The sequence below is a fragment of the Gobius niger genome (genome assembly GCF_951799975.1).
Source record: "Gobius niger genome assembly, chromosome: 1".
Classification (NCBI taxonomy): Eukaryota; Metazoa; Chordata; class Actinopteri; order Gobiiformes; family Gobiidae; genus Gobius; species Gobius niger.
In genome coordinates, this window is record NC_136852.1 from 21,500,516 (window position 1) to 21,514,083 (window position 13,568).

Below are 13,568 nucleotides of genomic sequence, written 5' to 3' on the forward strand. Positions count from 1 at the left end.
AATAAAAATACATTGTGCAAAGTGGTTCAACAGCCCATAAATACATACATAAATAATGGAAACTGATAAAATGATGCTTTGCTAACGCTAGCTGCCGTTATTTCGCTTCTACTAAACAATCTGCTGAATGAATATCCATATGGACCCGATTAAGACTTGACTTTACTTTTGTACGATAAATACATTTATATTCCACCAGAAAATGGCTAAAAATTGGCTGAAAATTGTGTTTATCAAAATATTCTATTTTCCCCCTCGGCGAAGCCACGCCCCCTTCTATGACGAGATTCCGTCTATATGGATAGCAGCTACTATGGGCCTTAGCTGAGATACAAACATGACAATGGCTTAAAAAGAGACAATTTATGTTAAAATACTATCATTTTGTATACAGTTAATTTACTGCCATTCATGTCCTTTTTGGTTAATATTTCCACCAATGACTGAACAAATTCTTTCTAAGAGGTAGAATTCTGCCTGTCTTTGAAGTTTCACGCACACCAAACACAGGTTATTTTACGCAAAACAAATTGCCTTATCTTTCCCTGTATAAGTGGTTTCGGTGGGCAGACAGATTGCTTACTCTCTAAGGTGTCCTTGGGTCTATAAATACCTCCATATACAAAATCTCAACCGATAAGAGTCATGCGAGGTAAATCTGCTGTATCGGACTTTCTCCTCAAATGCTTAACAACCGAGTCAGTCTCCACAGAGTTAGCTGCGCCGTCACAAGCCTCTGTACGCTTTTATAGAGCCCTGATAAATTGTGGCAAGCTCATACTGTAGAGGAAGCCTCAGTAGACAGACATTGATTTTAAACAAATCTGTCCGGACGTCTCGTGTTTCTGGCTCAGTACACCTCTCTGCAGCTAATGAGCAGCCGTCTTCATTCGCCTTGGACGGAGATGTTCTGCTGCTCGCCGCGTCGTGTCAGGAAATACAGAGCGTTCATTACCAGAGGAGAGATGCAGAAGAACAGGGTATGATGGCTAAGCCCGAGTCCAAGACAGACAACGATGTCCCCTAATCCTCTCTCAGCAGCAGTAAGCCTCCCCTTTATCGCTGGTTAGAATAAGACCCTCCCTAAATACATTAACTCCAGCTCATGCTAAAGTTTTTATAAGTGGCTGCAGCAGTTTGTCAGTGGCATATGGCAGGCTACTTTATGGAAGACATATTTACAGCTGCTAGACTACTGTACATGCTGCATTTGGCCACTGGAAAATACTCATTGTAACCAAGCTGAAAACAGGGCAATAAAATATTAACAACATACAATCTTTTGGGACTCGCCTCAGTACTTCTTTCTTGCACTGCCGTCGTTATGCATACCTGTATTACAGCGGTGTGTACTCAGTATCCTCACATGAGCGGGAGCTATTTCAACTGCCTGAATAAGTCATAAATGAAATATGATAAATACACTTTAGCTAACAGTTTACATACACTTATTAATAATGCAGGGAAACTGAAATCAGGCTGTGGAAAGCATTAAGAGCATTAAGATAACACATCGTCTAATATAAAACATGACAGATAATGCGGGTCATGAATGTCTGAGTGAGTGTTTATGAAGGTTCGGTTCAATACGACTGCCATTCAATTATCTAGCATTTCATCACAGCTGCTTCTTGTCGACTTTATTGTTTGTGCTAGTCTGATGTGTGCCTTTAAATATTAACAACAGCATCATAGAGTATAACACAACCAAACATGAGCCTCGAAATGCTGCTCATTTTATCCACTGACTGCACGCACTATTAAGAGCTAGTGCCTCTTGATGTCCCTGGCTAAACACAATAAGAAAAGAGTGCAGTGCATGTGTTTGAGGGTTTCTGTATTCTGAGAGCAGCCCGCCTGGACGCTGCTGTTTGCTTAGACAGCAGATGACTGGCCTTGCTCTCGCGGCCTCTCGCTCGGCCACGGCAGGAGAGACTTAATTGCCTCATTAGTAAAAGAGCCAGCGAAGAGTCAACCTCTTCCACATTGTTCAATGTCAAGAGAGCAACCAAGAGGAAAAGGTTAATACAGTAAACAGCATCTCCTGCGCCTAAGTGGGACAAATGTTGTTTCTTTTATTATGGGTCGCTGGTCAGACGTTATATGTTCAGGAATAGAATCAGGCGTTTTTATATGTTTTCATCTTACTTGTTGAAATTGACTGCATGCTTTGAAGCAGTACTAAGTAACTCATGCCCCTAGAGGCCATAAGCGCCACTGCAGGTGTCGGAGCATGTTACGACAAAGGGAGTGAGGGATATTGTACATCTATTTACACAATGGCGATGATTTTCTACACTTAAACTTAGCTGAAAATAATGTTTAAGTGCTGCTAGCCCACAGTTAGCTTTGCCCGTTAGCCTGTTAGCTTCTTCTTCCTGATTCTATTAGTGTGTATTGGTAACTTCGACCCGGTGCAGCAAAGTTGCATTGTGGTTTTCTAGCCAAAGACACCAGGGGGAGATGAAAGACCCCCCAATCATCCCATTAACACTTGTATTACCCCAGAGGGACTACGGAAAGGATTTATTAAGGTAAACAAGTTACTTAGTACTGCTTTAATCCAAATCCAATCTGGCTAAATTAACTTTTGATTTAGCCGCAGTGTTTTTATTACTAGGAATGATGACTGCTAAAAGGGGGCACACAGTAGCACAATGGTTAGAGCTTTAACCTCACAGAAAGAAGGTCCCAGGTTCGATTCCTGGCCAGGTGGGACCCTTCTGTGGGGAGTTTGCATTTTATCCCCATCTGTGTAGGTTCATGTACAATATCTCCCCTAGAACTCCCCTACAAAGATGATTCTGAATCTCAGTGAGACTTTCCAGGTTAAAGGGTAAAGTTCAAATAATTGATTCAAAGTGAAATATTATCACATTTGGTCACAAGCCCAGATAAAAGGGAATAAAAATGTGCATATCATCTTGAGGAAAAGCTGTTGTAATGCAGTTTAACAACATGCACGACATTGCACACGGCAGACGAACTACGGATCAATCAGAAAGGGAGGAACGAAAGACAGCTTACACAAATAACTATTCAGTCAAGTGCATATAGTCTACCCTTAATTTGCGTAATTGTAGTGTAGAGAGAAAATCTTGGTAACTCCCGAAGCTGCCTTTAAATTTTTATCCCAGTGTAGAGAACAGCCATCCTGCCAGCTTTAATTATTTTAAAAGCCTGAATTTGCAAACTCCGCAACTCGGCTCTTTCCTCTTCCACAGAATCCTTGGACGTGAGACAGCAAATCAAGCCAAATACTAACACTGTTGATTTCCGCCTCGAAAAAAACATGAAATGATGTCTCCTCTAAGAGAAAATACACACATCTAACATTCCGCGACATATAAACCTCACTGTGCTCGCTGCTAATCCAGCAAGCACAGGACGTTTTTTATATGAAATGTGACAGTTTGGACAACAATTCCAAGCCATGACAGGCAACTTGAGCACTGTGCTAAGCCTCTGTCTGCTTCTGGGCTTGAGATGTGGTGATGTCTGATTTGGATCTGAAAATGGCATGACAAGAGAAGCTAAACGTGAGCACAATATGGACAAACCTGACATTCTTTAGTTATACTGCGATATAATGCATCTACAGCTCCGGAGCACAGTCTGACCCACCGCTTTCCAGGTCAGAGAGAAAACCTCGTAAGCCCTTTGTGGAGCTATATGGATTCTCCTGCAGCCTTGAAGCTGTTTGCATTGTGCTATTCGGCTTCTGCGGGGCATTTTGCAACAAGACCTATTGTATATTCCTACACATCTGCATGGGCAGCATTGCATAAAGGCTCCATTTCATCAACAAGTCAAGTCTAACGAGTCGGAAAAAACAAAGGTGGTGGTCCCATCTGTTCAGAAGCGCTTTACTGTGAAGTGGGGAAACAGCAGCAGGAGGAGAGCGAGAAAAAATGTAAATACATGAGAAATTCAGATAAACAGCGCACTGACCACAACGTGAACTTGAACAATGTGGCAGAGGTTGAGAAATTGATTAAAAGAAGAACAAGGGTAGTATGAGAAGCACAAGAAGAAGGTGGTGTACAGCACTCATACTTGAGACTTGGTGTACTTTGCCATAGAGAATTTTTCAAGGAAATAACAGGAACACTTTGCCTCTAAATATGAACAACAGAGCGGCTTCGACAGAGAAACATTTGGTGGCATTACATAGTTAATTGTGGACAACCAAACGATTGATCAGTGATCTCCAGTTTACAGAGTGTTTTCAGCGTGGTGGGGAGAGCCAAATGGCTGACATTGTGGTTGGATAATTAAACCATCCATCACACACAAACACCACAGAACCACACTGGCATCCCAGGATAGAACCAGGGTTATAGCCTTTTAGATTTACTGCCAAACAATGATTACATGACGTCTGGTATTGATCACAGAAAATTTATGGAAGTGGAATTTCATGTCCATAAAGGGCGATTTCAGTTGAAGTTTGCTTATAATGGAACATGGTGACTTTCCAACTGCAGGCAAAAAAGTTGAACTATTTTAGAAATGATATAAAAGTTGCACAGATGTTGGATTTAGCTATGGCTATCAAACATTGTTGGCAAAGATGACCACGAAATCCCTTCTCCTCCAAACATCATCCATCTTTTGAGTCTTGGGTGACGAGCAGAGGCGTTGAAGATAAATGTGTGAGGGGCAGAAGGGCCTCTGCTGATTAAAGCTCGGACACTTTAGGGAAAACTGCGGAGCAAAGGAGGAAATGGACTGAGACAATGGCGCGTGTGGGTTCACAACACCTAATGGAGTGTCCTCGTGCTGGGCTAATAGACTGCTTCAGATGCACAGGAAACAGCGGGAGTCTAAATAGAGCGTTGCGGAACATTTCCCCCCAGTTCATTGAGACAGAGCCCAATTGTAAAAATGAGAAATGGAGGGGAAACTTATCCGCGTTCCATTGTTTGGTAAGCTATACGTTTTGCCTGCAATTGTTTTAAGGAAATGCACACAGCTCAATGCTGAAATTGAGGTGGGTGTCATTTTATGTTTCGAGTAACAAATAAATTGCCTTTGCACATTGTAAACAAAACAAAATGCAATGGTTCATAAATTGCATCATTGGAAGCAACAGGTGTGCTGAGCAGAAACAATTGAAAAAACACTTTACAAACAAAATAAAAAGAGTAATAGTCAATGCATGTTTTCCCCGTAAGTCTATAAACATGTAGTCCTTACATATGGTGGTGTATATATGGCGGTGTATATGCCCTCATTCTAAAATGTTGCCAATTGACTGTGCATAACTTCAAATCATAACAACACTGCCCAAGAAGTGACTTCCTGTTTTGATCCAGCAAACCAAAATAAAAGCACACAGCTCGTCTCATTGATTAGTTCAGCAGGTACTTGCAACATTACATGAATACAATTAAATACACAAGTGTTTTTTTCTGTTAAAGGGACTAGATGCAAGTTGGTCGTTTTATACTCACTACTGCCACTTCTGGTCATATGCGTAACTGCTCCTTCTATATTAAGCTCGTGCATGACGGCACTTTGGACCCGAATTAACAGCTTTCTGAGTGACAGTGCAGGATTTTAGAGGCAGTTGTGGTGAATAGGTCTGGGCTCATTCTACAAATTAAGACGTGGCTGGAACATGTAGAGGGATGAAAATACTTAGTTTTAACATTTTTAAATTCCGTGTAGTCCTTTTAATAGTTAGGCAGAAAGAAAGTTGAACTAATGAACTGCCGAACTAATGAATAAGATGGTGCTTTTATTTTGGTGTGCTGAATCAAAACAGGAATTCACTTCTTGGGCGGCGTTTTTATGATATGAAGTTATGCACAGAGTCAATTGGTAACTCCCAGTCTAAAATTGGCTAATCTTGTGTAATTCCATTAAGTGTTAGAATAAGCCCAATTTTCTGAAAAGAGTCAGTCGTTTTCTATGTTAATATAGTAAATGTCTTTTCTTCCCTCCCCCCTAAGAGTTAATATTTGGACATACCCAGAATGACTGGAGACAACAGTTGGGGTCTGACAAGGTGCACTCAGCAACCAATTAAAGCCAAACTGTCCCGGATCAAGGCGTGATTGATTATCGACAGACAGTTTACTGCAATTCTGACACCCCTGCCACTCACAACAAAAAAATCTGAGCGCAGTGTATCTCGGGCAGGCGCGGCCTTGTGCGGGGAATAAAAGCCGTCAGGCCTCCAATGATTTCATATCATCTTGACCTGACATGTAATCAACATGACGACATTTGTTCGACCTCAAGTCTTTCTCACAATCTTCCAGGCAATAGAGTAAATCTTATACACGGCGCGTGACCTCTACTGTAACGCAAGCAATGTCATTACGGAGACGCTCGCCGCGCACAAATGTTTCATCACTGTAGTTAGCTTTTATCCTTTTCGTGTCATTGATGTAAGCGCGATGCTAAGCCCCCGGCAAGTAAGACACCTCAGTAGTGGGGATTTTTTTTTTTCTCTTTTTTGAGCAATTTATTTATCCTGCATGGCGAACAAAACAGAGAGGCATGCTACCGGGTTTCTGAGGAATGACACCACAGATCAGTGAAAAGAGACCATTCCAATTTATTCTTTGTCTGTCAACCATCCCACCATTGTCTGTGTTGCTTCACAGTGAGCTTTTTTCCCTTTGGTCTTGTTCGTTCGTTGCCAGAGATGCAGTGTGTGGAATAGGCAAGCGCGCTGTATTCAAGTCGCTAGGGCGGAGAGAACTTGATAGCGATCTCAACCCCCGGTGCTTTACAAACAAATCATTAAATCTGTATTTGAAATTGCGACGCATTCGGATCCCCTTTATTTGTGCCTGAATTGGTTTTAGTGGATAATTGATTAAAGCACAAAATAATATGGAGACAGCCCTTGAATAGGCCGAGCGAGTGGGGGGGAATTACATGCTCCGCCTCACAGACAATGGCATTTAGCTCATTGTTTTGCTTCTAATTTGATCCTACTGCTGCATGCATAAAACAGACGTAGACCTTGGTTTAAATCCCCTGCTTACAAATCCAAGTGACATTTAGGCTGGGGGTCCAAAACATGTTTATTTTATTTTTTTCACCAAATGCCATGATCCCCTTTGTGCGATGCAACTTGAGAGCTTTAGGAAACCAATACACCCATTAGTGACTTTCTGTTTGCAAATAATAAATAAATAAAACCCTGCTCTAGTCCGGACAAATCCCATGAAATCAAACAATGTCTCATGGGATTTGACAAGAGTTGATCCCTGCCTGTATCGAACATTTTTGTCCAGTACGTTTGTCAAAGTCGTCACCAAAACAGTCATCTCTTTGTCCTTTTTTTTGTGTTTAGGTTGAAAAAGTAGGTGTAGCGCATGTGGAAAGCCCTACAGACCAATAGAGGAGTGGTGCTGTGCATATGGCTCGAGTTAAATGTGGACACGAGCCTCGGCAGAACATCTGTCATAGATTAGCAGTAAAGTGAAAGAGGCAGTTCCTGTTCATACCAGGAAAAAAAAAAAGGAAAAAAAAAAGAAAAAGAAATCCGACTGTGATTTTCCCCATGAAAGATGAAAAGAGGGAGGGGTTTATAGGTCAAAAACACAGCACAGACCCAGTTCTGTCGAGGCATGATTCTTCTGTTTTACAAGATATAACTGACAAAGACCCATACATGGAGAATGACGGGCGTTGCAGAGGACACAGTAAAATATACCGAAACCAAGAAAGCTTTTGAGATCCAGCAAACGTACAGTATATCTGACTTGCATAATAACAGACATTTCTTTTGTGCGTGTCGGAAATTTAGTAAAAATACAGTATTTTCTGAGCATATTTTCTCTGGCAAGCCTTTGCCGCTTTTTCATTTTATTAGGATTACCTTCACTGCGCACATTTTCAAACATGTCTGAGATAGAGAATACTGAAACATGAACCAAAAAGATGCATTTCAGACCTCCATTGTTCATGAGACCACACGGATACAGGATATTCGGTTCTTTGCAAAGGACATTGTGTCTCCTGGAGAAATTGCAGTCTTTGCTATTTGTGAATTGCAATCATTCAAATTGTGATTTACATTAAGTGTAATTGCACCCTACAATGTACCAACACATCCAGTCAGGAGGGAAAGTTTGTTCCAGTCCAAAGCCAGGGTAAATAGATGATTAAAAACAAATACAACATATGAAGAATTTGCTTTTACATCCATTTGAGCTCTTTCCACAAATGATATGAGTTTGACCTGAATACATAGTGGTTGGAAATGTGCAAAACTTGAATTAACATTTTTTACCGAGGTCTTTCTGGCATCATGAAAATCCAAGCAGGCCTCCGTCTGACCTTTAGCTTGTAGGGCCAGAAGCACTTACTGTACAAAGCAGGTAACATTCCCCCTATTCAAAACCGCGCAGGGCCAGGCATCTCGCTGTGACAGAATAGGTAGACCTTCGCCGACTAAAAGCAACTCAATCAATGAAACATGAAGAATCTCTCAGGTACAAAGGGGACAGCTTGTTATTCAGGAAGGCACAGTGTCATTCCGAGGCTATGTGCTTGGAGGATGGAAGTGCTGGGCAAGGCAAATCGGTGTTTGTTAATGATAGGGGTCAATATTCGAGAGGCGAAGGTGCAGCTCTTCAGTCACCTTTGTATGAGGTTTTGTATTCCGCGCCGCTGTGCCCTTGCTGAGCCGTTCAAACAGCCACATGGAGAAATGCAATCCTCTCCTGATGGAAATCTGTTTACATTGTGTTTGGCATGTCAAATTGCACACATTGGAAGGGACGTCATTTATAAGAGAAAAAAAAAGCAAGATAGATGTATTGTATGTCTATTTTGCCCTTTTGCCAATACCTTACGGTAGACTGGTGGAAGGAAATAGCAAAATCAGTAAAAATGGAGAGACTGAGGCAACGATGTTTGTCCTTGATCCAAATGACTACTGCTAATTTTTATAGGATTTGGAGTTGTGAATTCCCTCTTACTCACTTACATACTTCATGTTGATTTTTTTTTTGCGAAGCATCTAGTTTATGCAATGTGCGCCTACATTAATATTATTCACACCCGCTCCAGGCAATAAATTAACTGCCAATTACTTTCTGTGGAGTAATTTTAAGGTTTACGGTTTGACAAGGAAAGTTCAAGGTTATGTTGGTGTGAAAGGCTTGCCACCTCGCTTACAAATACCACAAATGCCCGTTGAAGATGTAGCTGCCTGTACTTAAAGAGAAGGCATATTAGATACACAGTAGATTCCTCAAAGACATGTTAGAAAAACTATGAGATCAGAGCAAACCACTAGTCCTCAGAGATCGAAATCTAGTGCGTTTGTCAAAGTTCGATAGCGGAGTTGGCGGGGGGTTCGATTTAGATGTATCCACATCAACATGTCACTTCATAACCTCTGGCTTAGGGAAGCTCATGTCTTCTTTACAACATATCAGAGATCCAAGCCCGTGAGAGATGCTAAATATAGAAATGGGAGAAAAAAATATGTTCTATGTATGGTAGCCATAGCATTAAACAGCGATCACAGGCTGGGTGCAATTCTTCAAAATGTCTTTTTGGCATCTTACATGTTATCAAGAGGATACATCCTCAACATTTCTTAGAAGAAGAAGAATCTTCTAGTTTAGGTGTGATTGCTCTTCTCTAAAAGCCATAATGAAAAACTCACATGCAGTTGACTTAAACTACGCCTTTGTTCGTTTAGTGTCTGCCATATCTTAACCTCGTAGTGTTACAGTGATGTACATTTATAGTCTCCCTTACCTGAAAAATCTGCTTTATAAACAGCCTGTTACTTCATCCGACCTTCTGCGTCTTGCTTCCTGCTTTCGGAGCAGCAGTCGGGAACTAAGGAAGTCTCCGCAGCAATTAATTGGGCTACTTATCGGTAATGTGAACAGTGGATATTACATCTCCAGCACATATTAAATTAAGGATGTCTCAAGTCTTACAAGGCCAAAGCCAAATAAAAAGGAAATGAGAGCCTATTAATTACTATTGATTCTTTTATAATAAAACAGCCACTTCCTCTCTTTACTCAGTCCACTGTGTGTCTTAAATTATACAGGCTTCAGCAAAATGTCCTTTAGTTGAGCCAAGCAGAGCAGTCTGGACTAAAAACCCACATGGAGTATTTATATGTCCTCTTGTTAAAATTGTCATTTTGGCAGAATTGTAGATGACCTGCTCTGATAGGATGGGACAAAAGTAGTATCTTGCAGCATCAATAGTTTAAGCTGATGGCATAAGAGGAAAAAAGAAAAAAGAAAAACTCCCTCACCATGGAAACAAGTTGTTTAAAAGTGACGTTGATAACCATATTGATATATCCGTTTTGGATACTGTGTAAGAAGATGTGGATGGCTGTTGGCTAACCCTGCATCTATGGGCCTTAGGTGGCTACCTTCTCTAAAGTGATCACTCAGCTAGGTTGCAAGACTGGCAGTTTATGTATTTTTGGTGCCTGCAAATTAAAGCCACATCCTCCTTGCTTATGAAAACAAATCCATCACAAAACATTCAGTGGTTCATATAATGGGCCATAGGTAAAATAACATGTAAGAGGCATGCACAATCTAGCAATTTCAAGCTATTCTAATTCCACCTCGTGTTCACATAAAATGAAGCACAGCCAAGAATAAACCAATAAGTCGTGATCAGAAAAAACACACACTTAACTCTGAAATGTCCGCTCCTGTTGTAGCAGTGGTAGTCAATGTGCCCATATGTGTTTACATGCCAGACTGACCTTAAGCAATGCGTCATGTTTACTGATCATTACGTGAGACATTTTGCCTCATTAAAAACAATAATGACATGGTAAGGATTCCGCTGTACATGGGCAGTTAGTGTAGCCTATAGTTTACCATTGTTTGGCACAAAATGATAAAGACAAAATTCAACAGTCCACCTTTTTGAGTTCCCTGTCTGCACATACTGCTCATCTATTGTAGCCTAAGAGCTCCAAAGTTGCACAATCTCCGTTTCACAAGAAAAAGGGAAGGCTTTGGGGGGGGGGGAGTCACCGTTTGACACATAGAATCATGAAGTATAGACAAAAACCTGTGTAGAAAAGTCCACACCAAATGAGTTTTTTAATTGAAGCATTTCATCAAGTATTTTGGTCAAATATGGAATATTCTCTCCTTTAGGATTTCTTCCCTCCCCAAGTATCCAAGTGTCACAGCCAACACATTTTGCGAGCCACAGAAGGGAGGGGTCATGTGAACTTTCAGCTCTAGATCACACTTTAAACACCGAAAGTTCCGCTAAGTAGTTTATTCGTGTAAATAATCAACGCACATCTGTCTTTACGCACAGGCATTTGCAGTAGTAGGCGACAACAAAAGTGTTCACAAAAGAATACAACACATTCTGACATCATGCGTTTACGATGCCGTTCGCAATAATCGGGTGTGTGGCGGGTGACTTGGAAGAAGATCGGAAAGGAAGCGACACATGCAGATAAATTAGCGCCAAAGATTTCTTTAAAAAAAAAATATTTCAAAAAAGATACAAATAAAGGTAAATGCGAGACTCACCCAGAAACAAAGAACGAAACGTGGCAGACATCACGGCTGGAAATCCCAAACGCAGCGTAGGTGGCGACTATGTGTTCAAAGTACCTTCACATAGCCTTTACATGCGGCTGACCAAAGCGCAGCAGCGGGCACGGCAACGCGGCACCATTAGTGGAACAAGACGACAAATGAATTGCCAAATATATTCATTGAACGCGCGAGTCCAAGGGCATCATATGTTGCGCGCGGAGGTGAAGCCCGCGACAAAAACCGTAGCTTTCTTCCCGTTCCCGGTCATGTCCGCTCGGGCTGTGTAGGACTTGTGGTCAAATCAAAGTTCCCCCGTGCGTCTGGCTGTAACGGTGTCTGTCTCGTAGGTCCGCGCTCTGCCTCCTCCTCAGCAGTCTCTCCCCCTCTCTCCTCTTTCTCCGCTGCACAACGTGTCAGAGAGGGAGCGAGCGAGGGAGCGAGGGAACAAGAGAGCGGGAGGAGGAGGAGGAGGAGGGCGAAAAGGTGGAGGCAGAGGGGATGCTGAAGGATGGAGACCTCTAGAGTCTGAACTTCTCTTCTGCCACGGTTCGGGCGTTTTTGCGCACACGTGAAGGGCGCTGGTGGCTCGTGCAGCGTTTGGTAGAACCCCTGTAGCGTGTGCCAGACGGGGACCGGCCAATTACTCCACATCATCAGTCTTTTTTTTTTTTTTTTTTTCATTAATCACATTGTAGATAGGCTAGAACGTAATGAAATATACCGGGAATGAAATACTCGCTGAAAAATTAAGTTAGCCCACTCAAGGCTGTTGCTTCTTTATCTAATATACTAGCCTATGGGTTCCTGTATCCCAATATGCATCTAATTGTAATGGCTGTAGTAGCAAACATTCAGCCTCTCATTTTACTGTATTGCCTTTATAGAAACTAGAAAACTGGGGATTTTTAGAGTTAATTCAGCTTTGCAATTTCTTTGCATTTTCATGTGTATCATATTTATCCTGTATCTCTTTAAAGTAAGGGGACCATCTGAACTCTGTGCTTGAAGTGCTGGATGTTTCGCCTTTGATCCAAGAAGCTTCGTCAGCAACACTCCATCAGTCCAACTCAGGTGATGGCTCAAGAACATACAACATACGCACAGTACAACTGATCTATTCCCCAACGTTTTGGAATTGAAACAATACTATTTTAACCATTGTTTTGTGTGATAATAGAAGCCAAGAGGAGAAGCTTACGCATAAACGAACCCATAAACAACTTAGCGTGTATGTCAAAATTGACATATAAAACTATTAGCTGCAATTTGCTGTTGGTATATTATCTTTATGTAGAGATTTGCATCATCCAACATCAAATGTGTCTATCACTGCAGAAGCGTCTTTTTTGATGCATGAAGTGGGACATAAATCAGGATTTAACCAGTACTGATGGTGCAGTCTATGTTTCAAAGACTGTTTATGTTATGCAGGCAGATGACGCATGTTTTGATCAAAGGGACTTTTAACATGTGTTATCAACCAGAAGGCGTATTTTTTACTTTTCATGTTGTCCACCAGACACTTTTTATTCTATCAATCTTTTTTTAATGTGCCACTTTAGATTTATTTCATGTGCGGCTTTGGGCACACAGTCCATGGCCTGAGTTAGGTAAACACACTGAGGCGAAGAGAGCTTGGCTAACGCTAATGGCTGCACTCGGACCTTGAGACAGATTAATCCTTCCTCCCGCTCTCTCTCAACAATCTGTAGAAATAACAAAAGCTTTTCGCTCTCCACTGGCGGTCTGCCTCTTAGCCCTCAAGTGGCCCACATGCTCTTCAGGACCAGCCCGCTCCCAATGCTTTCCGTTCCAATAACTAGATAGCCTGAAACAATGTCTCACATGCACAAGACACACTTGCACAAATATAAGCACACACATACACACCAGAATTCCCTTTCTTCTTCTTCTCCCCCTCCCGTCACCAAACGCAAGAAAGCATGTCAAGAGATGACATACTTAACACAGGCCCAGATAGAAGCACTTTCTGTATCAATAACATATAGCTTTATAGCCTGATGTAAGTTTCAGTTATTTAAG

General features: G+C 41.6%; 1 protein-coding gene across 1 annotated transcript in view; it reads right to left on the reverse strand.

The window, feature by feature from the left end:
• clmpb (CXADR like membrane protein b) overlaps positions 1-12,040 on the reverse strand; it is a 69,256-nt gene extending 57,216 nt beyond the window's left edge. Inside the window, exon 1 of the mRNA XM_079553873.1 lies at positions 11,517-12,040. Coding sequence (XP_079409999.1) covers positions 11,517-11,547 — 31 coding nt within the window. The 5' untranslated portion in view covers positions 11,548-12,040. The remainder of the gene's footprint in view (positions 1-11,516) is intronic.
• Between the last annotated feature and the right edge of the window lie 1,528 nt (positions 12,041-13,568).